The 25,555-nt window shown below is 40.2% G+C and overlaps 1 protein-coding gene across 2 annotated transcripts in view; it reads right to left on the bottom strand.

Annotated features, from left to right (window-relative positions):
* The window catches only part of SLC44A1 (solute carrier family 44 member 1), a 99,177-nt gene extending 78,564 nt beyond the window's left edge, over nucleotides 1-20,613 (bottom strand). Inside the window, exon 1 of one of the 2 annotated variants that reach the window (XM_060762567.2) lies at nucleotides 20,165-20,613. In XM_060762567.2, the coding sequence (XP_060618550.2) occupies nucleotides 20,165-20,194 (30 nt within the window). In that variant the 5' untranslated portion in view covers nucleotides 20,195-20,613. The remainder of the gene's footprint in view (nucleotides 1-20,164) is intronic. The other variant, XM_060762568.2, reaches the window with a different exon arrangement.
* Nucleotides 20,614-25,555: the final 4,942 nt, after the last annotated feature.

The raw sequence follows: 25,555 nt of genomic DNA, 5'->3' as shown, positions 1-25,555 counted from the left end.
TATCTGTTAACAACTTCAGACTCAAGCTACAGTGAAGATTCAAAAATAAAAAATCTCAGGCAGTTTGATAAATTTCAGATTGCCCAGCACTGTTGTTGCCATGTCAAGTATATGGCTGGCAAATCAAGTATATATAAGGTGAAATGTCAAGAAGATAATAGAAGAGAATATATGCTTTTTCAGAATCAAAACAAGGAAGTGTTAAGTTTGCATTGTAATATTTCAGGTTTACCTGAAAATGTTACTTATAACACAACATTTGACCATGATGTTAGAGAAAAAGTGTGACATACTAAGGCAAAGCTTTCCAAACAGTGTGTTGCAACATGTTAGTGTGTCAGCTGCAGTGTGTAGGTATGTCATGTGAACATAATGAGGAACCTCTGTGTTTTTTCTTCTCAATTATTGCTATTGGGGTATATTAATTAGAAAATGATATAGTAACCTAAACATTCTATAACATTTCTGATAAAATAGATGTATGCCTTTCTTCACAGCCTTATAATGAATTAATTTCCCCAATAAGCATACCATGCTACCGGGGGGGGGGGGGGGGAATCCCTGGACTTCCAAGTTTATCAAATACATGTGTACTCATAATTTATGAGAGCTTCAAGACCAAACATGAGTTCTCAAGGCATATGAAAAATTTATTGGTAATATTTTAGAGGGAAATAAAAATTATCTCTAAGTATTTATTTTATCAATAAGGGGGGAAATTCAGTTCTTGAACTTGAAACTACTTGGATCATCCATTGTTGACCAAAGACTTCAATATTTACAAGTTTCTGCTAAGATTTACAAAACAAATACCCTCACCCCGGGTTATACCTCAGAATAATTAGAAATTATTAGGTGACAAATTTGGAAATGTATATAATTCATATTATAAAAATAATGCTAAACAGCCTCCAGTCTTTCCAACAGCTCTAGAGAATTACAAGCATTACAAGAAGGCAACTAAGAAGGCATGTTGTTTTCCCTTAGCACAAATGGCTTGAATGCATTATCATCACCCAGCACTGAACTTATATTACTTTCAGAAATTCTTTGCCTTTTAAAAAACATTTTTGAGCATATAACCTCCCACTTAAAGCATATATTATTAATGATTCTAATGAGACCGAGAAAGCTAGTTTATAAAGTAGGCTTCTTTAATCTTCCATCACTTTCATATTCATCATGTGATTCCTTATGCCACCCACATCTCAGCCTCCCCTTTCTGGCAATCACATTATTTTGTTCTCACCAGGCAAAAGCATCCAAGTACAGGTATGACAAATTATGACTGCCTACATCAAATTATGACTGCCTACATCAACCATCTCACATATATAGTCCAGGCAATATTAATACAGGCAGTCCACAAGTTATGAACAAAAGGGGTAGGTTTGTTTTTAAGTTGAATTTGTCAAAACATGACACAATTACCAAATTCATTTCATTTCAATACGAGGGATAACAGGCACTGTTTTAGGATTAGGACAACTTCCTTGGCTTTAGATTGAAAGGAGCAACTTGAAAGGTCTTGATGAACTACAATTCCCAGCATTTTTTGCCACTGATTAAACTGGCCAGAACTGGTGATGATTGAAATACTACAGAATCTGGAACACTGGATCATTTCAACATCTACAGATCAGATATAAGCATGTGCAGTTGGATTCTTGGCTTGAACCAATAGTTTTTTCACTTCCTACCTTTCCACCTCTATTAATATATTGAGAAACTCCCTGGCTGCTGCAGAGAATTGTAGTATGGACTCTAGATTGCACTTGGCAGTTCTTATAAGTCATCAAGCAGGTAATAGAGCCTTGGTTTTACCCCCTGCAAGTTAGAAGTGGTTAATAAAACCAGGCTAAGGAGATTTCAGGCTTACAGGCTTGTGTATTTGTAAAAATGTCTAGACTTACCAACAATTAGACACACAATTGGAAGACTACATCTAGGAATTTATGCTGAAGTTCAATAATATTGACCACAGTATCCTTCTGAGTTCTCTCGCTGGGATGGAACTAGGAGACACTGTTTTACAGTGGCTCGGGTTCTTCCTGGAAGCCTGTACCCAGAAGTGGTGCTGGGGGGCTCCTGTTCAAACTTCTGGCCATTGACCTGTGAGATTCCTCAGGGTTCCATTTTGTCCCCCATGCTGTGTAACATATACATGAAACCACTGGGAGAGGTCATCGGGAGTTTGGGTAGGTACTACCTATATGCGGATGACATCCAATTCTACTACTCCTTTCAACCTAAAGCCAAGGAAGTTGTCCTAATCCTAAAACAGTGCCTGGCACTGTCTAGACAAGACAGAGGTACTCCTAGTCAATCAGAAGGCAGTCAGAAAGCAGATCAGGGAATAGGGATCCAGCCTGTGCTGGATGGGGTCACACTTCCCCTGAAGACACAGAACCATAGTTTGGGGGTCCTCCTGGACTCAACACTGAACTTGGAGGCCAGGTATCGGCAGTGGCCAGGAGGGCCTTTGCACAATTAAAACTTGTGTGCCAACGGTGTCTGTTCCTTGAGAAGCCAGATGTGGCCATGGTGGTACATGTCTTAGTTACATCCCATCTGGATTACTGTAACATTTTCTACGTCGGGCTGCCTCTGAAGAGTGCTCGGAAACTTCAGCTGGTCCAAACAGCTGTAGCCAGCAACCGGGACTGGCTACAGGGAGCAAACAACCCCCCCCCCCCCCCCCCGTTACAGCCACTCCACTGGTTGCCAGACTGTTTCCAGGCATAATTCAAAGTGCTTGTTATGACCACTAAAGCCCTAGATGGTTCAGGCCCAGACTATTTGGCTGACCACATCCCCTTGTATGAATCTGCCAGGGCTCTCAGATTGTCAGAAGAGGCCTTTCTCTTGGTCCCACCTCCATCTCTATCTTGGTTTGAGGGAATGAGAGAGAGGACCTTCCCAGTGGCTGCCTCTTGACCCTGGAACTCCCTGTCCAAGGGAGACAGAATGGCCCCCTCCCTGCTGTCCTTCTAGCAACAGGCTAAAACCTTCTTATTCAGACAAGCTTTTAAAGAAGAAGGTTTTTAAGATCAAGTCAGGGGTGCTGTAGTTTTTAGTTTTGAATATGTTTTAATAAATTTTAACTGTGAATTTTAATACTATGTTTAATTTTGTTTTGATTCTTTCATAATTGTATATTTAAATTGTGTGGTCATACTTTTAATGTAAGCTGCTCTGAGTCTCCTTCGGGGTATAAATGAGGAGGAGGTAGAGGAAAGTGGGAGCGCCTGCATTTCCTCCTCTTCCCTGGGACAATGATGGGTAGAGCCCCCTAGGACCACAGTGGTAGCACCCCATTCCTCCCACTTTCACAGGGAGGCTAGGCCCTAACCCACACAAAAATAGTGGAGAAGTTTTTGTACACTTTTTACAAATGCACCAATGCTCCTGAATATAGAAACACCAAGCAAAACAGGCCAGCTCTCTTAACAGAAAGGAGCAATGAGGATGGCTCATAATCTGTACCACTACCAAAGAGGAAGAAAGAGTGCTATTTATTTTAGTTTCTCTTTTTGCTAAAATAAAACCAAAACAAACAAAAAAGTGTGCCATCCCCCCAGTACTTGGCCAACCCAGAAATTGGCTGCCACAACTGCCTAGCCTTGTTCTAGCAAAAGCAACAGTTCTAAAGAAACTCTAGCAGCAGGAGAAGAAAGCGGTTTAGAGCTTATTAAAGGTATGCCTGCAAGTGCTGGTTTTATACAGGTGAAAGGCAGGAGCGCAATATTAATTCTATAGTTCTGGGGGGAAATATTGCCATCCATTTAAAAAAAATGAATATGAAAGAACTCACCTGGGAGGCAATGGTGCATAAGTCTGATTCCTGAATTTGATTTCAAACCTGAGATTGGTGAACTGAAGCTCATCAGCTCCATTTATGTAAAGACTAAAATAACAACAAACATTATTCAAATACAGCTTCTTTACTTTCTTGGATTGCAGGTTGATGTAACTGCAGAAACCACAAACTCACCTTCCTCCTCTCTCCTTCTTACTTCTAGATAAATTACATTATTTCAAGTACCCTATCACAGTACTTAAAAAGAAATTTCCTAATTCTTGTCAGACTGCTCTGGGATGGCAGAGTAAGTGTGCCATATCCTTTTTTCTAATTAATGGCTCAATCCATAAAGCTCTTAGTATTTATTCCATTCCTTTTATATAAGAGACCTTGATAAGGACATTACTATTTCATCTGGTATTACTAGTGTCTGAGTCAAATAAATTAAGGATTGGTCCAACCTCAAAAGGGAGCTTGACATGGTGTTCTGTCTATTGAAGTGATCCCCAAAATTCTTTGCTGCACAACAAAAAAAGGGCAAACCCCTTTTTCATGTTGGGAGAGAGGATAAAGGCCCCTTGCTTACTTAGATCAATTAAACTTCACAAAAGATAAATGTTGCAAGCAATCACAATTTTGTTTAGCCTAAATTTTAAATGGAAGGAAAAAGGAAGAGGGATCGATCAAGGGCAAGATGGATGGATGGCATCCTTGAAGTGACTGGATTGACCTTGAAGGAGCTGGGGGTGGTGACGGCCAACAGGGAGCTCTGGCGTGGGCTTGGTCCATGAGTTTGCAAAGAGTCGGAAACGACTGAACAAATGAACAACAACAAATTTTGTGACAGAAAAAAATCAGTGGAGAGGGGAATGATGGAATGGGGAAAAAACCAGAATGATGGGTTAGTGAGTAGGGTCAGAAAGAGTTGTTGAGTCAGAAGGCAACCTGAAGAAGAAATTATTGAGAGCAGGGAGGGTGTGCTAGCTTATTATAAATATTTACAATTGTCTCTTCACATTTGCAGTTTTAATTTATTCATATATTTGATTTAAAAAATGTACTTTCTAGGGATTTCTATGTTCTCCAGTGTAATTTTATGGCCAACTACTTTTAGTCATGATGGAGAAATCTTTAAATTTTTCAATGCACTTCTATGGTCAGCTTTCAGTAGAAGTTGGCCAAACAGTCGTGCTCGACACCTAGATATTCCTCGAAAGGTCTACTCTCAGGTAAACAGAAAATAGCAATTTTTAAATTTGCGTTTTTTTTACTTTCATAGGGGTTCTGTAAATCAATCTAACACCAGCAAATATGGAGGGCTGATTCAGCAGATTATGCCTTGTTCTGGATATTGTCATGTAACGTTCTGCACATCACTGAAGCTAAGGTGTAATATTTTAAGCATGTTCTAGGGCTTTAATTTGGGTGGACCCGAAGGTTGTCATCTCTTATTCCATGGACCAAGTTTGAGGTACACCACAAGGGACATTATAATTCAATACTCTGCAGTAGCTTTTAGACTATGAAGAATTCAAAAAAGTAAAAATTTGGTGACTTCTGGGGGCCAGAACCCTTTAGGAAATGTCTAAATATGTCACCAGTACAGGAACAGAAAATTTGTTTTGCAGACTGTAAATAATATATTGGGGTTCCGATAAATATGATGACAGTATACCATAATATTTATGTAAATTTTAAGCTCAGGGTCATGGAAAACAAATAAAACTGCAGAGTAAGAGATGCAGGGAGTGAGAATGCTGCAAATATCCAAGAAGATTCATCAAATAAATGGAAATAACTTACATTTTTTTCAAATAGCTTACTTAGGAGCAATGCCCACAAACTAACGGCATTGTAACCCTGTGATAATATGCGAAAACCATCAATTCCATTCACTCCCAGGTGCTGTACTCTATATTTCTGAGGAAAAAAACTAGCAAAATCACCTCTTGAATGACAAAACCCTATGAAATTAATGGGGTCACCATAAGTCAATAGACAACTTGACAGCATTTATGCATAAGGTTAAACTGTAAATCATAATGGTTGTCATCCAGTTGGATAATTCCAACTACAGGAGATCTATTTAGTCAATAGCCGAATTGTGAATTACACATAGATACATCGCATTGATGCAATAACTGTCTACTCTAGTCAGGAATAACAAGGGAATATAGGCCAATGAGTGTAGATAACCACCACCACAGAGCTAACATTCACAAATATTTATACTCTTCAGCCCTCAACCCTTTTGTCTACTTTCTGATCTAGTGATGAAATACCTCAGTATACAAATAGTGAAGTTATTGGGAAAGAAGAAGGAACAATGCTATACCATTCAAGGAGAAAAGTAATTAGTACCGTGATATGCCATTTAATATTTATTAATGCTTACAGTACAGAGAAAAAGCCTAGTTGAAATAAAAGAACCTTATTTCAAGACTATATTTTCAATCTAAGAGAAATATGACAAAGCACAACTTAAAAACCTTTCTTTCACATCAGATTAAGGTTACACATGTAACGTTATTTTCAGGATTTGAAATACTTCAGTATTTGGGAAGACCAAGAGCTCTAACACTGTTTCCATCGTAAATATCTTGGTATCACCTTAGATCAAACACTAACATTTGGGAAACACTGTATAAACACCAAGCACAAAGAATCTGCACACAATAACATCCTGCAGAAACCTACTGGCAGCGCATGGGGTGCAGACCCAAAATTAATAAGATCAGCAGCCCTGGCCTTATTTTACTCAACTGCCAAGTATGGCTGCCCTGTTTGGCACAAGTCTGCCCACGCGAAGAATGTGAACATAGTATTGAAACTCTACAGACTAGCTGGCACTGCCCCCCCCCCCCCCCACCATGTGGGACGACAAGTTGCTGCTAACTGTGAGAAAAATACAGTTGAACACTGTGAAAGCCATCCACTGCATGGCTATCAGCCTTCTTCCAGTAGACTCAGATCAAGGAAAAGCTTCATGAGAACCTCAACTCCTCTGGGCCACTAAACCTGAAAATCCTAATGGGATGGCCCTCCACAAGGGTCTGCCTCCAGAGGCAAACCAAAAATGGGCAACTTGGAAGTCCCTGAGTACTCAGAAATGGAGTAAGCAGATCAACCTGGCAAAATGGCACTACCTAAAAGAATCCTTCACCTTGTGTGATTGTGGAGTACAACAAACAACTCTGCATGTGTATGCTTCTCCACAATGTCCTACCTCATGTACAGAGGAAGAATTGTTTACAGCTACAGACAATGCAGTTGCTGTTGCCCGTTTTTGGTCAAAAAAATATTTAGCCGCTTGTGCTCCTATATTATCTGTTTTATACTTATTTATGCAATGCCTTTTATTTGAAATAGTGTTTGAATTTGTGGACTCATTACTATAATAATAAATGATTATTTTATTTATATACTAACGAAAATTTTCCTAGTTCTTTCAGTTCTCATCAGTATTTTTATCACTCCATTTTCCACCTTAATGGAATATCTCCAATACAATCAAAGCCTACATGAGTTTAAGCAATAAAAAATTACTTCAACACCTGCATTTTAGCATCTGCTTGTTCACTGCTCACAAGCAGTAATGTTGTGCAAGAAAGTAATTGGGAAGGTATTTCCTTTGACCACAGACAGAGTCCATACATACTATCCCTTATACAAAATGCCAGAGACCACAAGTGTTTTGGATTTTGGATTTTTTTCAGATTGTGGAATATCTGTAATTGTGTATACCTGTACATAGATATCTTGGAAATGGGACCCAAGTCTAACCATTAAATTTATTTACGTTTTATATACACTTTATACAAATAGTCTGAAGGTAATTTCAAACAATATTTGAAATAATTGTATGCATGTTTGTGTACACCAAACCATTAGAAAGCAAAAGTGTTACTACCTCAGCCACTCGTGTCAACAATTTCAGATTTTAGAGGATTTCATATTTCAAGGTAAGGGATGCTCAACCTTTGCCACAAAAAGCAGAAAAAGTACTGCTGCAACTCTGAGACAAAGAGTGAGAAGCCTAACAGCAGCCTGCTCTTAGTATCCATCTGTGACTAGTTTAATTCTCAGGTAAAGGATGAATATATTGTTACAATTCTGTAGTGGTCATTTGGGACTATTTGAGTCAGCAGCAATATTCCTTTGAGTCAACTGCTGATTTTAACTGAGAAAGTACACAGTGAAGATTAACCTGGATTAAAGACTGGTCCTTATTGGAAAAGAGAAAAATACTTGCTTTAGAAGGCTTTGACTTGGTACAGGGGTGGCACAGTTACTTATGGAGAGGGAAAGCAAAGAAAGAAACTTTAAAAATCACTTTACTAGAAGTGCCTCATCCAAATACGGAACAAATACAAAGAGAGGCTATATACAAAAACGCCACTGTGGTTCTCCCCTAACAAAACGGAGCACATGAGGGAGTTGCCGAGAGAAAAATGGCTAACCTATACCCAGTTATTAAAAATCAACATCCAAGATGTAAGAATCACAACACTAGAAGAATTGACGTTAATGGATTCCACTCTTTTGTGGTTCCAATACTGGCAAATTAAAGAAAATTTTAAGATAGATAATAAAGTAGGTTTTGAAACAAGGGATAAATTCTGGAACATTATATTAAAATCAGACACAAAATTAATAAGAAAGATTTATTACCAACTACTGACATGGTCCACAGAAACTGAACAGGTTAAAGAAAACATGATAAAATGGGCAAGGGACATAAATCACTCGATAACAAAGTTGAAATGGGAAGAGATATGGCTTAAGAAAATAAAATATACTTAATTCCATAGAGCTCAAAGAAAACTGGTACAAACTGTTTTACAGATGCTACTTGACTCCACTGAAAATATCAAAATTTAATAAAGGCAAAACTAAAGGAAATTGTTGGAAATGTGAAGACCACCCAGGAAATTTCATCCACATGTGGTGGAAGTGTAAGAAAATGAAAAAAATCTAGTATCAGATTTATAAGAAAATTGAGCATATCCTTCAACTGAAATTTGATTTCAAACCGGAATATTTCCTTTTAGGAATTTTGGATTTTCCAATGGATAAAATTTAGATAAAATCTTCTTTCACTTAATTACAGCAGCTAGAATTATTATAGCCAAGTTATGGAAAACTCGTGAAATCCCTACATTAGAGCAATGGACTAGAAAAATAATGACGCACCATGAATATGGACATACTCACATTAAAAATGTCAAATAATCACCATAGTACTGATTGGAGTAAAGTTATAGAATTTATAAAAAAAAAACCTCAGGAAGTTATATTATTAAAATGTAAACAAAACTCAACGGATCTATTCTCTGTGAAGCCGATGACAAAACTTAAACTAGATTGAGGAGAAATCAAGGAATCCGCAAACGGGGAAGACCTGGAAGTCTTTTTTGTTTTTGTTTCTATTTTTTTCTTTTCTTTTCTCTCTCTTGGTTTGTTTGTTGATTTGTTTTTCTTTTCGATTGGTTCTTTTTTGTGGGAGTTTTTTACTAACTCTCATATGTTCCTACTTCTCTTTCACTCACATTGTTCCCACTCTTTTTATGTAGTAAGACAAAAACCGCTCCTTTTTCTCTTAGGGAGCTCATTACCATTCTCAATAAAAATAATTTTTTTAAAAAAAAGATTGAGTTGCTCTTACTCAGTTGATTAGTGTACCTGTGAGATATTGCTTTAAAACACACTTGATTGATACTGGAAAGATCATCACTATGGTTCTTTTTAAAATGTCCTCTTATAGAACTACTGCACAGCCCCTATATCCACATGGGATGTTCCAAAATGTGAAACATCCAGTTGTGGCAAACCTTATTGCAATGAATGGCTTTCACTGGAAGAATAGCATAGAATCAAGCTGGAGGACCAAGACAATGCTTAAGAGTGATCTCTCTAGCATTTGTAGGTCTGGCCGAATCATGCTGGAGGATGTAGAAAATGCCTAAAGACAACATACTTTTCAGATACAGATAAATGAAATCATGGGTACGGGTCCTGATGAAACAGGGGTTGCATTGTGATATGCACAATGGATTCCATTTGGCCTAATAACCATTTTATCTCACCAGCCTTTTTATTTAGCAGGATAACATTGGGTTTTAGTTACTTTTATGTTTGTAGAAAACTGAAATCCGGGACAGATCACAAATCAAAATGCTTTCTTTAAAAGAAATAAATAAAATTGTAAACTACTTTGCTATTTTAAAATAAAGCAGTGAGCAATGGACCAAAAACTCAGCCACCAAATATGTAACTTTCAGTCACATAAGTTTCCACTAATCAACATTTTATTATGATGTGGACTGTGAATTTTTAAAATGCTATATTTTTAATCCAAGAGAACACCTCTGTAGGAATTTCTAGGTTCTCAACACAGCTCTGTGATCAACTTCTACTGGAAACTGAACATAAAATTACACTGGGGTCCTAGAGATACCAAGAATCTCTAGGTCCTCCAAGGTGACTCCATAGTAAGTTGACTACTTAGTTGCACTGCAAGACCTAGAAATTCTTAGAAAAGCTTTTAATCAAATCCATGAATAATCAATAATTAAATGCGCCTGGTGAAGTGGTCTAAAGTCCACAACAGCTTTTTCAAAGACTTTTTTTGTCATCACATTTTCAGTCTTCAAGACACAACTACATCTTTCAAAGTCTTTGAGCTGATTTCAATATCATGTTACCTACAGGAAATTCAAAAGCTAAAATTCTGTTTTACCTTATGTATGCAATGATACAGAACTGATGCCGCTACTTTAAGAAAACAGTTACCTTAAAAGGCTGACTGCTATCTCTTGGTCATCTTGGTTAGACAAAACCAAGTGCAGGTAATTTTCTCTCAACTGACAACCAATTATCTCACATCGCTGGGAACACTGCGATTCTTGTGAAGACTCACATAGTTAACAATGAACAAAACACTCTGGATAGAATCAGAATGAAAGGATTATAAAATAATTTCAAAATCTAAAATTACATCCTAGCACAGATTATTGTATATATAAATATGTCTGGCTGATTGCTGTGAAATTCTATCTTTCAGGAAATCAAGGAAATGGTCTGCTGATGTAAACATGCCATGAATACAGAAGGTGGCCTGAAGCTATCATGAGTGGCACACTATTTACTGTCTAGAAAATACTGTCTGGAGTATATTAAGCTATTAACATCTTCTTCAATTATCTTCTATTATAACTTCTTTCATTACACAGAAAAGTGTTTTAGAACCAAGCTGGACTTAAAAGGCAAATCCATCCACAACTTCCCTATTTACATACAAAGTGGGCTTTGCTTGAGCCTGGGAAGGAGAATATATAGTAGGGTGGTTAAAAAAAATTCTATCCCCTGACTATGCCATGGTTATCTACTTCAAATTCACTTTTTCCTCCTCTCTGGCACATTTCCAGAATCAGACATGAGCTAGGAGAAAAGTAGTTAGAGGAATGAAAAGGAAGAGCAGACTTTGATCCACATTCTAACCCTGTTGTTTTCAGACAAAAACCTATACTTATCTTGCTGTACATACGAATAGACCCAGCATCTAGGTGAAACAAATATTTTATTATTACACTATTTTCATTATTTATATGCTACTCTAATGCTGCATGTAGACTAATTTATAGAATTGTGATTCTGAAAACGTAAAATAAACATAGGTTTTGTTTGTAGGAACAAAGTAGCAAGGATATTATATGTCACATATCCAAAATGCTTGGGACCAGGAATGTTTTGGATTTCTGATTTTTTTATTATTTTGTAATATCCATATCTGCATATTCATATATAATGAAGTATCTTGGAGATAGGACCCAAGTCTAAACATTTAGGATTTATATATGTTTTATACATCTAGCCTGTAGGTAATTTTCTACAATATTGTTAATAATTTTGTGCACAAAACAAAGTTTGTGTAGACTAAACCATAAGAAAGCAAAGGATCTCTCTCTTTTTAATTTAATTTTTTAAGGTATCACTATCTCAACCACCCATGTGGACATTTTTGAATTGCTGAATTTCAGAAAAGGGGTGCTTAACCTGTAGCTGTACAACTATAGGATGCCATGACTTAAAAGTTAATTGACATGTGATTTTATCAATTTTTAAAAGAAACGTTTCAGAGTGAATCCTGATGAATGTTGATGGCTTCCCATTACAAATAGTTCAGCCCTCTGTTCCACTTTTTGACTATGATCTTACAAGATGTAGCACTGAAGCATTTGCAGGTGTCAAATAAATACTATCACTAATATTCACACACAATCTAAAATTTAACATTGCTATAAGCAGCACACACATTCCTGGTTTGACAAATACTCCCTTCTACTCTCAAATATAATGAGTTATTCCAAGTTTTTGCAACTTCATATTCAGGTACCCCTCTGGCTCTTCAACACCCTGACTAGAAATTATTGAAGCTTGTAAAAATTCAACTATGGTTTCGACAGCAGCTATTCCAGTTATTCAGGACACTAGACAGACCTACTGGTTATCAAAATTACCCTAGACACAGAAAACATTTACACTTCATGCCCAACAGTGGCTTGAGGTGCATGGAGTGTTATGTTAAGATGACAAATTAGCTTAGTAAAAATCAGTTAAATACTGGCATTAACTTGAGTAATAGTTCTTGTTGTTTCTAAAGTCCTACAGTACCAGCATAAAAAATTTAAGCAAAACATTTAAAACACATATGAATGGGTATAGACGGGATGGAGGTAAACAGGCCAAAAGGCACATTGTTAACACAACTTGAAGAGAAAGTAATGCAGGAAAAACAAATCCAAGTTATTAGTAAGCTATCTGATGTGTTGGGCAAACAGAGTGTGCTTTATGTCCATTTACTATAATTGTTTAGGTTTTTTTTTTTCATTTCCTGGAAACCTGTTGTGCTTTGGGAGCCAGTAGATAGCTAGGAATACAGGAGTATGAACATACAAGAATGATAAAAGATGGAAAACAAATAACTTGCAACATTGGTTTTAACTCTGCTGTCTTTATTATTGTTACTTTGTTATAAATGCTAACACTAACCCATAATTGTTTTCCAACCAAGTGATTCAAGATAAGGAATTGGGGAAATTATTGGAACCCAAAAGGTTTAATTCTGCTCCTAACAAAATCCATGATTCATCTACAGAAGAACTATACAAAGCAAGGACCCAGCTACATGAGCCAAATTAATTGGGGTGGGGGTGAATGGACTCCATGGTGTCCACATGATGAATGGGGTCCATTCACCCTAACAAAGCTTTTCATTAAGTTTTTGAAAGTTGCAGGTTGCTCTGGAGGACTTTGTGGGTGTGTGAACAATATTGAGAAGTAGCCGGACCTGTTCACTGTTTTTCCCTAGGCTCTGCCTCAGGGACTTCCTCCTCTCATCCTTAGCTTTTCAGTGACCACATGGCTTGAAACTGCCAGTGATCACTTGAAACTATCACATCCACTGATGCTGGTTGAAGCGCCAGAGCAATCACAGAAGGGAAGGAAAAAGGAGAGGGCAATTCAGTGAATGTGACGAGTTAAGGAGTATGACGAGTGAAGGAGCAAATTTGTGCCTGATGATGGCAGTTAAGGCAAGGACAAGAGGAAGAAGTTAAGAATGGCAATCTAGCAATACAGTGTTGACTCCATCCGGCCACTGGGGCAGCTCTGTGCCACACAGTACAGACACCTACCTGCTGCCAAACTGGCTTGGTGTAGGGCAGTGTGGATCACCACTACTTTGATCCAGAATACCCCACTCCAAATCAGTACTAACACAAATGGCCCAGGTAGAAGGGCCCCAAGTTACAGGGCATGCAGTAGACACAGTGTGTGATGAATTTCAACCAAGCAGACAAATTCAGAAATGACTAAGGGAGTGGTTCTCAACCTGTGGGTCCTCAGGAGTTTAGGTCCACAACTCCAAGAAATCCTATCCAGTTTACCAGCTGTTAAGATTTCTGGGAGTTGAAGGCCAAAACATCTGGGGACCCACAGGTTGAGAACCACTGGACTAGGGAAAGGCAAAGATACGTTGGCACAATGAAGATGGTGGCCATTAAAGGGAAGAGGTCTGTTAACTATTCTCAAACACTATAGATGGCTATGACATTGACAGAGTGAGAACAGAGAAGTATTACTTCTTCGTATTGTGCTTAACTAAAATATGAATTCCCTGAGTTAGAGATTGGCTCCAACGTGAATAGCTTTTAAAATGGATTAAGAGAAATTCATAGAGGGCACACTATTCATGACTACTAGTCATGATGGCTATACATTACCTCCAATATCAGAGGCGATCTACCTCTGAATACCAGTTGCTAGGGAACAGGAACAGAAGGGTGCTATTGTATTCATGCCCTGCCCATGGGCTTTACATAGCCATTTAGTTGGCCAGTGTGGAAACAGAATGATAGCCCTAAGAAGCCTTTTTCAAATGGATACATAGTTTTTTGTCCAGTTACAAACTGAAGTGTTTTCTGGGTATAGCCATTGTGGATTTGTGTATTATACATGTGTCTAAAGTATATACAGGAATTGAAGCTATTGCATTTTTCCGATCTTTATACAATGTAGTATAAATTAGAATTTTGAATAAGTAAAACTTGTAAGACATTTTTTTCCCAAGAGAAACAACATTTCATCACACATTTTTCTACTTTTTCCAAAATTTCCAATTTTTCTGCAATGAAAACAGAAGAAAACATCACCTTGGCGAAAAAAAGGGGAGGAGCCCTCCAGTGTTTTAGATGTTCACATTTATAGCCAGAAAAATAAGGAAAAGGCTAGTCATGAACCAGAAGTAAATTAATACTATCATAAGATAAGCTTTCTACGCATGTTGTTTGGACCTTGAAAAACAAGATCTACATGACACAGTTGGTAACAAGATTCAAGTTGAGCCCAGCCCTCAAAAGACAAATCTTTCATGACCAAAAATGAAGAAAAAATTATATATACACACACACACACATAAATCCAATAGTCAGAATACTGTTTCACCATATACCAAACCCCCAACTTTTGGCAGTTTGGGTGTTGCCAATAGTAAATGGCGCATTTATTCCTATATTATTTATTCCATATTTGTTTCAGAAGTAAACTTACATTCATAAAAACACATCAAGGAAAATGCTGTCAATATACAGCACATATCCGTTCCATCTATGGCTACTGAAATATATTGCTACAGCCTCACGTAATATGCTATTCTGCAGCAGGGACAGATGATCCTGTAGAACAGGAGAGATAGAGCACAATACACTGACAAATTGCCTTTTACAAACACAAAAGACAGAAAGCAGTCTGGGCACAACTGTAACAAATTAGCCATGTCCATCACTGGACAATAAAAACTTCACAATCATCCTGCAAGAATGCAGCAGTCTGACATGAAACAGGCCATCAGAACACAGCTATGGGGCAGAGAGAACACATCTACATATTTAAGGGGTTTTCTCCCATATGTTTAATCCAACAGAAAAGGTTGCTAGTACCCCTCAAATAGTTTCTTTCTTCATAATTACTACTACTAATAATCTCTGCAGTATTAAATACACAATGAAACAATGTCTTTTGAAAACTATTTTGAAACTGTCTTAAGACAGTGATCCATTTTAAAAGATCTTGAGTGTATGCCTCTATGGAAACAGAGAAAGGTGGAAAATGTTCTAATGTTCAAGAGGAAAGATGTATAGTAAAGTAACTGAAGCATTTTGTCTGGATGTGGAGTATCTTGGTTGGCCTTGGGCAAGTCACTACATCTAAGCTGAGCTACTTCACAGGCTGTTACAAAGATGAAATGGATTAACACTACCTAGATAAAGCTGAGTTTCAGAGAAAAACAGTAGTATATGTATGTAGGCAGGTAGGTAGATCGAGATATATCAGAGCTGTATGTTCATTTGCTTTTTAACTTTGCATATCTAAATTGACCTAAGATGGCATGATATAGTGTTGGACAACATCTCTGGAGTCCATGGTTCAAATCCTGGTGACCTTGGGAGAGTGACCCTCTCTCAGTTACAAAGGCAAACTGACTATGAACAAATATTACCAAAAATATTCTAACACAGGCTCACCTTGGGCCCACCAAAAGTTAGAAATGACTTGGATGCATCAACTGAAACATATCAGAATGCTGTAAAATAAAGCTTCCCGAGTCTGGAGAACAGATAAACAAATTATAAAGACTGGGTGTGGTGGAGTATTTCAAAGCACAAGACGTAGAAAGTGCAACAACAGGGATGCCAAAGGACTGTATATATTTATATTTAAATCCAGAAATTTTAATCAAAAAGCCAACCCAAAAATCCTGGGCTGACTTATCAAAGGGTCAAGGTAAATACTGTATCTTTACTCTTCAATAACTGAACCATCCTTGTCTAAAAGTCCATAGCTTAGTCCACCCCAGGTGAGCCTAAAAGGAGCACCAACCCCCTTGACCACGAATGGGCAAACTTCGGCTCTCCAGGTGCTTTTATTTATTTCAGAGATTTCTGTGCTGCCTTTTTCCAGAGCAGACTCAAGGCAGGTCACAACATCTTAAAAGTGCATAGAACATAAATCCTTAGCTAAAATAGATAATACATATTATAAAAACCATAAAGGTAAACAACAGTCTTAAATGACCCCTCTGACTGTAAAATGCTTGGCTTCAATTAAAACCTGCTTTTAAAAGGAAGGTCTTCACACCTTTCCTAAATGACATCAGTGTGAAAGCCGATCTAACTTCCATAGCTTCGGAGACGCCCCCAAGAATGTGCCTTTTTTGGTGGTTTTTAAATGCATGTTGGTCCTAGACTGTATGGAGACCATACTGGACCATAACGTCTGCCCTGGTCTGCAACTGAGGACACGGTGTCTCAAGTAACCTGGACCAAAGCTATGCAGGGCTATATAGGTTAAAGCAGGGTATAGGTAAATATAATAATAACAAAAACAACAACAGCAACAACAATAATAGTGAGCAACAGAGGCAGTACCCAAAGTTTGGCACTGCCATGGACAGGAAGAGCAACAAGAGCTGTTCAAGAGTGTAAGACACTGCCTATGAGTGTGGTGGAGACACCTTCCGATATGTACTTTAGGAGGACAAGGTCCTTGTTTCTTGAGGAAGGTGGCAGAGGCGGCGGCCCGCTTGCCCTGCAGGATTTTTTTCCCAGGTCTGCTGACACCACCCTTGAGGGGATGGTGTCCTTCAAACTCTGGATGAATCCCTATGGATTTAGCCGCCCCCTGGGACTGTTATCCCCCCCTGGGGAGGGAGCCTTCTGGCTCTACCCAGTCGCGGTGCGAAGATGTTCCTTTTTGTGAAAGTGGTTAATTAAACCAAATAAGTGGGAGTGAAAACTTTGGGTTTTTATCTTGGTTTTAATGTTCACCTGGTTTTATTTCTGTTTGCTGTTTCAAATATTTATGTTTTAATTGGTTGTTTTAACTTTACATTGTACATTTTTATTCTGTTGTAGCCGTCTTGAGTTTGTGCTCAGAGAAAGGTGGGATATAAATTTCTCAAATAAAATAAAATAGCAGTTGGGTTGCAGTGAGTTTCTGGGCTGTATGACCATGTTCCAGAAGCATTATCACTTGATGTTTCACCCTCATCTATGGCAAGCATCCTCAGAGGTTGTGAGGTCTGTTGGAAACTAGGCAAGTGGGGCTTATATATTTGTGGAATAACCAGGATAGAAGAAAGAACTCTTGTCTGTTTGAGGCAAGTGCGAACGTTGCTTTTGGCCAGCTCTATTAGCACTGAATAGCCTTGCATATTCCAAACCTGGTTGCTTCCTGCCTGGAGGAATCCTTTGTCGGGAAGTGTTAGCTGGCCCTAATTGTTTCCTGTCTGGAATTCCTCTGTTTTCTGAGTGTTGTTATTTATTTACTGTCCTGATTCTAGAGGGTTTTTTTTTTAATACTGGTTTTAGAGTTTTTTTTAATACACTCAGAAAACAGGGGAATTCCAGACAGGAAACAATCAGGGCCAGCTAACACCTGTTTTCTGGATGTATTAAAAAACTCTAAAGTAAAGGTAAAGGTTTCCCCTGACATTAAGTCTAGTTCTGTCTGACTCTGGGGGGTGGTGCTCATCTCCATTTCTAAGCCAAAGAGCTGGCGTTGTTGGTTGATGTCTCCAAGGTCATGTGGCCAGCATGACTGCATGGAGCACCGTTACCTTCCCGCCAAGGTGGTACCTATTGATCTACTCATATTTGCATATTTTGAACTAGGTTGGCAGAAGCATGGGCTAACAGCCTCACCCTGCTCCCTTGATTCAAACCGCCAACCTTTCAGTCAGCAAATTCAGCAGCTCAGTGGTTTAAGACACTGTGCCACCAGGCTATTCAATGCTAATCAAGGTAGCCAGCTACAACATTCACACTTGCCTCAAGCAGACAAAAGTTCTTTCTCCCACTCTGGACATTCCACAAATATATGAACCTCACTTGCCTAGTTTCCAACAGACTTCACAACCTCTGAGGATGCCTGCCATAGATGTGGGTGAAACGTCCGAGAATGCCATGTTGCCCAGAAAACCCACAGCAACCCAGTCATTCTGACCATGAAAGCCTTCGACAACACATCAAAACATCTGGGCGTCCCCTGGGCAACGTCCTTGCAGACAGCCAATTCTCTCACACCAGAAGCAACTTGCAGTTTCATGGTAAAAAAAAACAAAAAACACTTGCCTCAAGCAGAAAAGAGATCTTTCTCCCACCCTGGACATTCCACAGATATATAAACCTCACTTGCCTAGTTTCCAACAGACTTCAGACTGAGGATGCCTACCTACTGGCTGTTAGGAATTGTGGGATCTGAAGTCCAGAACGCTGGAGGGGCGAAGTTTGCCCATGCTTGGATTGGATGGAAATCTGCCGGGAGTGCTTTGATTGTGCTGTTCCTATATGGCAGAAAGGGAGTTTGTGGATGGCCGGGGGGGGGGGGGGGTCTCCAACTCTAGGAATTGATGAACGAATTAAATAAACCCCACTCAGGCGAGAAGTGCAGAGAGACTGGGGACAACGCTGCAGTGAATTGCCTAGGAAGGACTGGTTGTTCCCCTTCCTTTCCTTCCTTGCACTTGGGATGCCACCGCAGCGGATATACATCCATAACCCAAGCGGGAGATTGGCGGAGGAGGCCTGTGGCGACAGCCATCTGACAGTTTTCCCGGTGGCAACCAGGGAGCCAGCTCACAGCGCGTGGGTGGGATGAGGAGGAAGGATAGGAGGCTGAGGTTTGGGCCCTGGATGGGGTTTGGGCCTGACCCTCAACACTGGATCCTATAAGTAGGGTTGCATAAGTTCTGGCTCCAGGAAGGAAGCAGAGAGTGTTCTAAAAATATGCCACTATTATGATATGGTAATAGAGGTGCATTGGCGCAAGAGGATAGGACAGGAACACACAGGGCTCTTTCCCCTTTTATTATTATTACTAGCCGTCCCCTGCCACGCGTTGCTGTGGCCGAGTCTCTGTATATGTGTTTTGTGTGTGTGTATATATGTGCATATATGTGGTTTTGCGCATGCATTGTAATGTATTTTGTTTTGTTTTTTTTTGCTTCTTAAGTATCTTTTTCAGTGTTTTTATGAGTGATGGTCACTCGTTGGCCTGGTAGGTGTATTGTGTCCAAATTTGGTGTCAATTCATCCAGCGGTTTTTGAATTAATGTAATCCCACAAATGAACATTACATTTTTATTTATATAGATTATGATCTCCTTCTCCTCCCCAACACACAGGACTCTTCTCCCCCCCCCTCTCTATTATTATTATTATTATTATATCCTCCTCCTCCCCAACACACAGGGCTCTTCTCTCTCCCCCCCCCCCATTATTATTTTTATTATTATTATAACCTCCTCCTCCCCAATACACAGAGCTCTTCCCTCCCCCCCCCCTCTATTATTATTATTATTATATCCTTCTCCTCCCCAACACACAGGGCTCTTCTCCCCCCCCCCCATTATTATTATTATTATTAATATATCCTCCTCCTCCCCGACACACAGGGCGCTTCTCTCCCCCCCCCCTATTATTATTATTATTATTATTATTATTATATCCTCCTCCTCCCCAACACACAGGGCTCTTCTCCCCCCTCTATTATTATTATTATTAATAATAATAATAATAATAATAATATATCCTCCTCCCCAACACACAGGGCTCTTCTCCCCCCCCCCCTATTATTATTAATATTATTAATATTATTATATCCTCCTCCTCCCCAACACACAGGGCTCTTCTCCCCCCCCCCCCCCCTTATTATTATTATTATGATCTCCTACTCCTCGCTCCTCCACCCCCCCCCCCTTTCTCTGGTGGTGGTGGTTGTTGTTGTTGTGCTTCTGCCTCTCACCTGCGAGGCGGCGCTTCCGCAGCAGCCCATGGCGGGCTCGGAGGGGCTGGCTCTCTGCCGCGGGCTCCAGGCATCCAAGCGCCGCCGCCAGGCCCCGCTCGCCCGCCCGGCCCCAGGGCGGCGGCGGCGGGAGGCTGAGGAGGAAGGGAAGGAAGGGAAGGAAGGAAACGAAGGAAGGAAAGAAGGAAAAGAGACGGAGGAGGAGGAGGAGAAGCGGCGGCCGCTGTCGAGAGTATCGCCTGCCCTGTCAGTCAGTCAGTCAGTCAGTCAGCCAGCCAGCCAGCCCCTCTCCCTCTCACGCGCTCTCCCTCTCTCGCGCGCCCGCAGAAGCTGTGGACTGACTGCTGAGGCGGCGTCCGCTCCTCCCGCCTCCTAACGGCAGCGTCGCGCGGCGCCCCCCTGAGGGGCGGGGCTTGTCGCGCGAGGAGGAGGAGCGCGAGGAGGAGGGGGGAAAAGTGGGAGGGGGAAGGAGAGAGGGAGCGGAGCCACACAACAGCTTACTGTTTTCCCACCCTCCTCACCCCACCCTCCAAAACACAGCCTGACCCAGAAACCAAACTCGGAACCCTCCCCTCCCGGGACTCGAAAGCGAGCCGAGCCTAGTTGCTGGGAACACCCTGTACGGGTGTTCACACACACGCACGCGCTGCCTCTCTCGTTGAGAAACCACTGCGGGTTCGCGGAGTGGCGCGCGCCGCAATGGAACGCTGGCACAGAGGCCCCTGTAGGGCGCTGTCCGGCACGCTGAACCGGCCCGCCCGGCTCGCTTCCGGTTGTTGCCAGTTTTGAGCGTAAGCCTTTTCTAGACAGCTGTATAAAATCTTAATGGAATTGGATTATATGGCAGTTTGGACTCCCGACAACCCAGGGCCCTTCCAAACAGCCATATAACACAGAAGGTCAAAATATAAAAACCCACAATATCTGCTTTATTTGCAGTATTTATATTCCACCCTTCTCACCCGGCAGGGGACTCAGGGCGGGTTACAATGTACACATATATGGCAAACATTCAATGCCAAAGACGACTTAAATCTAGAAATAGTTTTCTAAGATCTACAGAGGCACTCGCTGGGACACCTCAGCAAGCGAGAGTCCAAAAGTGGCAGGCTCAAGCCCAAAACCTCAACCAATGGCTGATACCAAATGAGAGACTCCCCCCTGGGCACACAGAGGACTTGGCGACTTGGAAGGCGTTGAACAAACTGCGCTCTGGCACCACGAGATGCAGAGCCAACCTTCAGAAGTGGGGCTACAAGGTAGAATCCTTGACATGCAAGTGTGGAGAGGAGCAAACCACTGACCACCTGCTGCAATGCAACCTGAGCCCTGCCACATGCGCAATGGAGGACCTTCTTGCAGCAACACCAGAAGCACTCCATATGGCCAGATACTGGTCAAGGGACATTTGATCAACTACCAAACTGTTTTGTATTTTGTCTGTTTGCTTGCTTTGTTCTGTTAGAAATGTAATATAATTTGACTGGTTGTCCTGACACGACAAATAAATAAATAAATGCCAAAGACACACAACAGATATAGACAGACAGTCAGAGGCTATTTAACTTTTCCTGGCCGCCAGGGGAGCTGTTGCTTTTATCGTCTATCTGCGACACTGATTAAGTACTTCTGCATTCCCGGATTCAGGTTGCAAAGGTCGACAACAAGCTACACAATTGGTCGGAAGCTCACTCTGACCCAGGCTGGCTTCGAACTCATGACCTTGTGGTCAGAAGTGATCTTAAAGCAGCTGACACTCAGACAGCTGCACCACAGTCCCGCCACAGTCCTGGTTATCTGAGTCCACACTGACATATATCTCAGTTCAAAGCAGAAAATATGGAGTTTTAGTCAGATGTGTGGAAGGGGCCCCTATGGCCCTTCCACACAGCCCTATATCACAGAATATCAAGGGAGAAAATCCTTGAATGTATGGCAGTATGGCACATCATGAGAAGAAAGGAAAGCTTAGAGAAGACAATGATGCTGGGGAAAGTGGAAGGCAAAAGGAAGAGGGGCCGACCAAAGGCAAGATGGATGGAGGAGACCCTACTAAAAGGAGCTCGATATCATGTAGAAGGGGCCTCAGGACCTGTCCACACAACCATATATTAAGTCAGATAATCCACAATATAATAATTATTATAATAATAGTTTTATTTTTTGCCTGCCTCTCCTCATGGCGGGTTACAGCATTACTAAAACATAAACAAATACATAATCATTTTAAAACACTCCATAAAATACACATATTAAATCATACCTCCAGAAAATATGTATCAAAACACACAAAACAAAAACAAGGAATCCAGTTTAAAATTCACCATTAAAACTGTTGCTGTAGGCCTGCTGGAAGAGGCAAGTCTTCACTTGTATCTTAAATACCCATTAGAACCCTATATCTCAATCTCTTAAATGTTCTTTTTTACATAAACATACATAGAGAGAAATCTTGGAGATGAGACCCAAACCAAAACACAAAATTCATTTGTGCTTCATACACACCTTATATACATGGCCTGAAGGTAATTTTGTACACCATGTTTTATATAATTTCATGCATGAAACAAAGTTTATGTACATTAAACTATCAGAAAGCAAAGATGTCATTATCTCAGCCACCCAGAGGGACAATTTGGGATTTTGGAGTACAGGCATTTCCTAAATTATGAACAAAATTGTGTTCTGCAAGTTTGTTCTTAAATTGAATTGGTTTGTAAGTCGGAACAGGTATATTTTTAAGTGTAACTCCTGCCAGTTATATATATATATTACTTAGTATAGGGAAGGGTTAACACTCCTGTGGTCCCATCCGAGTGGTAGATTTTTCTCACTTCCTGATGTTTCACTCCTGTTCTTAACTATGAATCATTTGTAAGTCGGATGTTTGTAACTTGGGATTTCCTGTATTGCAGATTTTCATATATGGGATGCTCTTCCTATAAACTCTGGTAATTATTCTAGTGATTTGTGCTCCTCATTTATGGTACATTAAAATCTGTGAAGACTTGGATTGTGCTTTAGATTTCCCTTTTTGGTCTCAGATCCCTGCATGACCTTGAGTTAGTTTCTTCTGGTCTTGTTCCTGTTATTTCTTCCTCTTAGGAAGAATTCCCCCATATTTTCTTATTTATTGTGAACTTTGTTTCTCTCATCTGCATGGATACATTGGCAAAGAAGAAGAGTGACTATAGATAAGAAGAGTGGCTACAGACAAGCCCAAGAGATACAAATCAAGAGAATACTATGACCAAGAACATTTTTGTTTCTATTCAAAAGAAAGTGAATGTAGCATTTAAGGCACAAAATCCTTGGGAAAATTGGAAAACCAGATATATTTTTTTTAAAAAAATGTGGTTTTTTTAAACCTGTATAGGAATCTCTAGGTTCTCCACAATTTCTGCCATAGGTTGACCATAGAGTTATGCTAGAGGATGTAGAGGATCTTAGAGAAACAATATTGATCAAATCCACAAATAGAAATCTACAAAAGTTAAACCAACAACTGCAGAGAGCTTTGTGTAGTGGAATATTTGTGCAATGAGTGTCGTTTGGTCAAGAGTGAAACCCACTTCACCTCAATAGAAACAGCAATCAGAAGCTACCTTGTGGGGCATTATGCTTAGATCTACACTGAGCGGTAATCTGGGGCCCATACAACATGCCAGATTGGCCCCAAATATGGTCCAAACAGGGACTCCCACAAAGGTGAGAAGCAATCCTCACTGCCCAGTGACACCAAATGAAGTTCTGCACTGCTGGGTGTCTCCTATGTCATGGCAGTCTCTTGACTGTGACATGGGTCCTACCTGCAGTGACGTCAGCCAAGTTGGTGGGGTTCCAAGGGAGGGAGAGAAAGAGGATCTCCCCTCCTGCCTTTCCAGGACATCCCATCATCAATGGTGAGCAGGTATGAGGGCAGGGGAAAGAGCAACTATTCCCAGAAGCCATAAACTGTAAATTGGACTTTGGCTAATGCAGAACAAGGCTGCATTAAGGAGGCCTTACCCTGCGTGAACACAGATCAGCCCAGTGTTGTGTTTGGCCGCCACAGGGCTCATCCACCTCTACACTGACCCAAGTAATCAGTGCAGATGGGACCTCTGCTACATGTCAGATAGGACACAGCACATTATATCACATTATAAACCGCTTTTGGCAGTTTGTTTGAGATGCAGATCAATTCCAAAATAATAACTGCAAAGCAGATAATTTCTTGTTCTTATTCCACTGTTCTGGGTAGTAAAGTTAACTAAAATATTATTTATATTTACATATCTATGCGTCATTGGTGAGTGTAGCACTTTACAAAATGTCAGGTCCTCCATGGGAGTTCCTGTTTAATATTCAAGGCAGGGAATGCAAGAGGTAAGAGAGAGAAATGAAAGCAGGAGTAAATGGGAGTGATGTGTATTTATTTCCATTACATATAGTTAGAAAGCCAGCATGGTACAGTGGTGTGAATGTTGGATTATGACTCTGGGAAATCAGATTTCAAATCTCTGCTCATCTATTGGGTGACACATTTCTTCAGCCTTTAGGGAAGGCAATAGCAGATCACCTCTGAATAAATGTTATCAAGATAGCTCTGTGACAGAAGGCTCATTGCAACATCAATAGTTATATTGATGTGGTGGTGCAAAAGCTAGTGTGGAAGTTGCAGTCCAGATATTATTGCACTGCAACTCTGGCTGGAAGTTGCAGTTTAACAAGATCTGGAGAGACACACGATTCCCACTTCTGTGCCAAATAATAGAAAAATATAAAAGATGGGCTTTTATGGAATGACAGCATCATAGAGATAATTTGAGAAGCAGTTCCCAGCCTGAGGCACAACGAAGGCTGAGTTTAGGAAGTAGGAGGTACCACAGTTCTCTACATAAAATCATAGGAATAAGCCTCATTTTATTCATTTCGACTTTCTTCTGAGAAAACGTACATAAAATGTGCTATGGAAGATAAAACACTCATATACTTGTCTCCTAAGCTGGGACTGCAAGACTCAGTGCTTCTAACTGCAAACTTTGAAAGCATAAAGTTACTACTGTCTTGTCCATTTTTTGTTTTGCATCCTTTCTTCCTCCCCAAACTCCCATCTTTCCAGTTCCCAACTGTCCCTCTCATAATCGTGCTTATCAACTTTCAGAAGAACCCACCCAGATTTCTAGCTTTGTGTATTCTAAAAAAGGTTCCTGGAATCTACTCATAACATTTTTCAACAAAACATTCACAAAAAAGTCCTTGTGCAGTACATTAACACTTATGTAGAGTCACACATGCATCCATACATGTGTATCTGCAAAGAAAATGCCAAATCCTCCAGAGTTAAACTGAGGCCCCTTCCACACAGCTGAATAAATTCCCCCAATATCTGCTTTGAACTGGGATATA

The sequence above is a fragment of the Anolis sagrei genome, chromosome 2 (genome assembly GCF_037176765.1).
Source record: "Anolis sagrei isolate rAnoSag1 chromosome 2, rAnoSag1.mat, whole genome shotgun sequence".
Classification (NCBI taxonomy): Eukaryota; Metazoa; Chordata; class Lepidosauria; order Squamata; family Dactyloidae; genus Anolis; species Anolis sagrei.
This window is presented reverse-complemented; position numbering and strand designations above follow the sequence as displayed.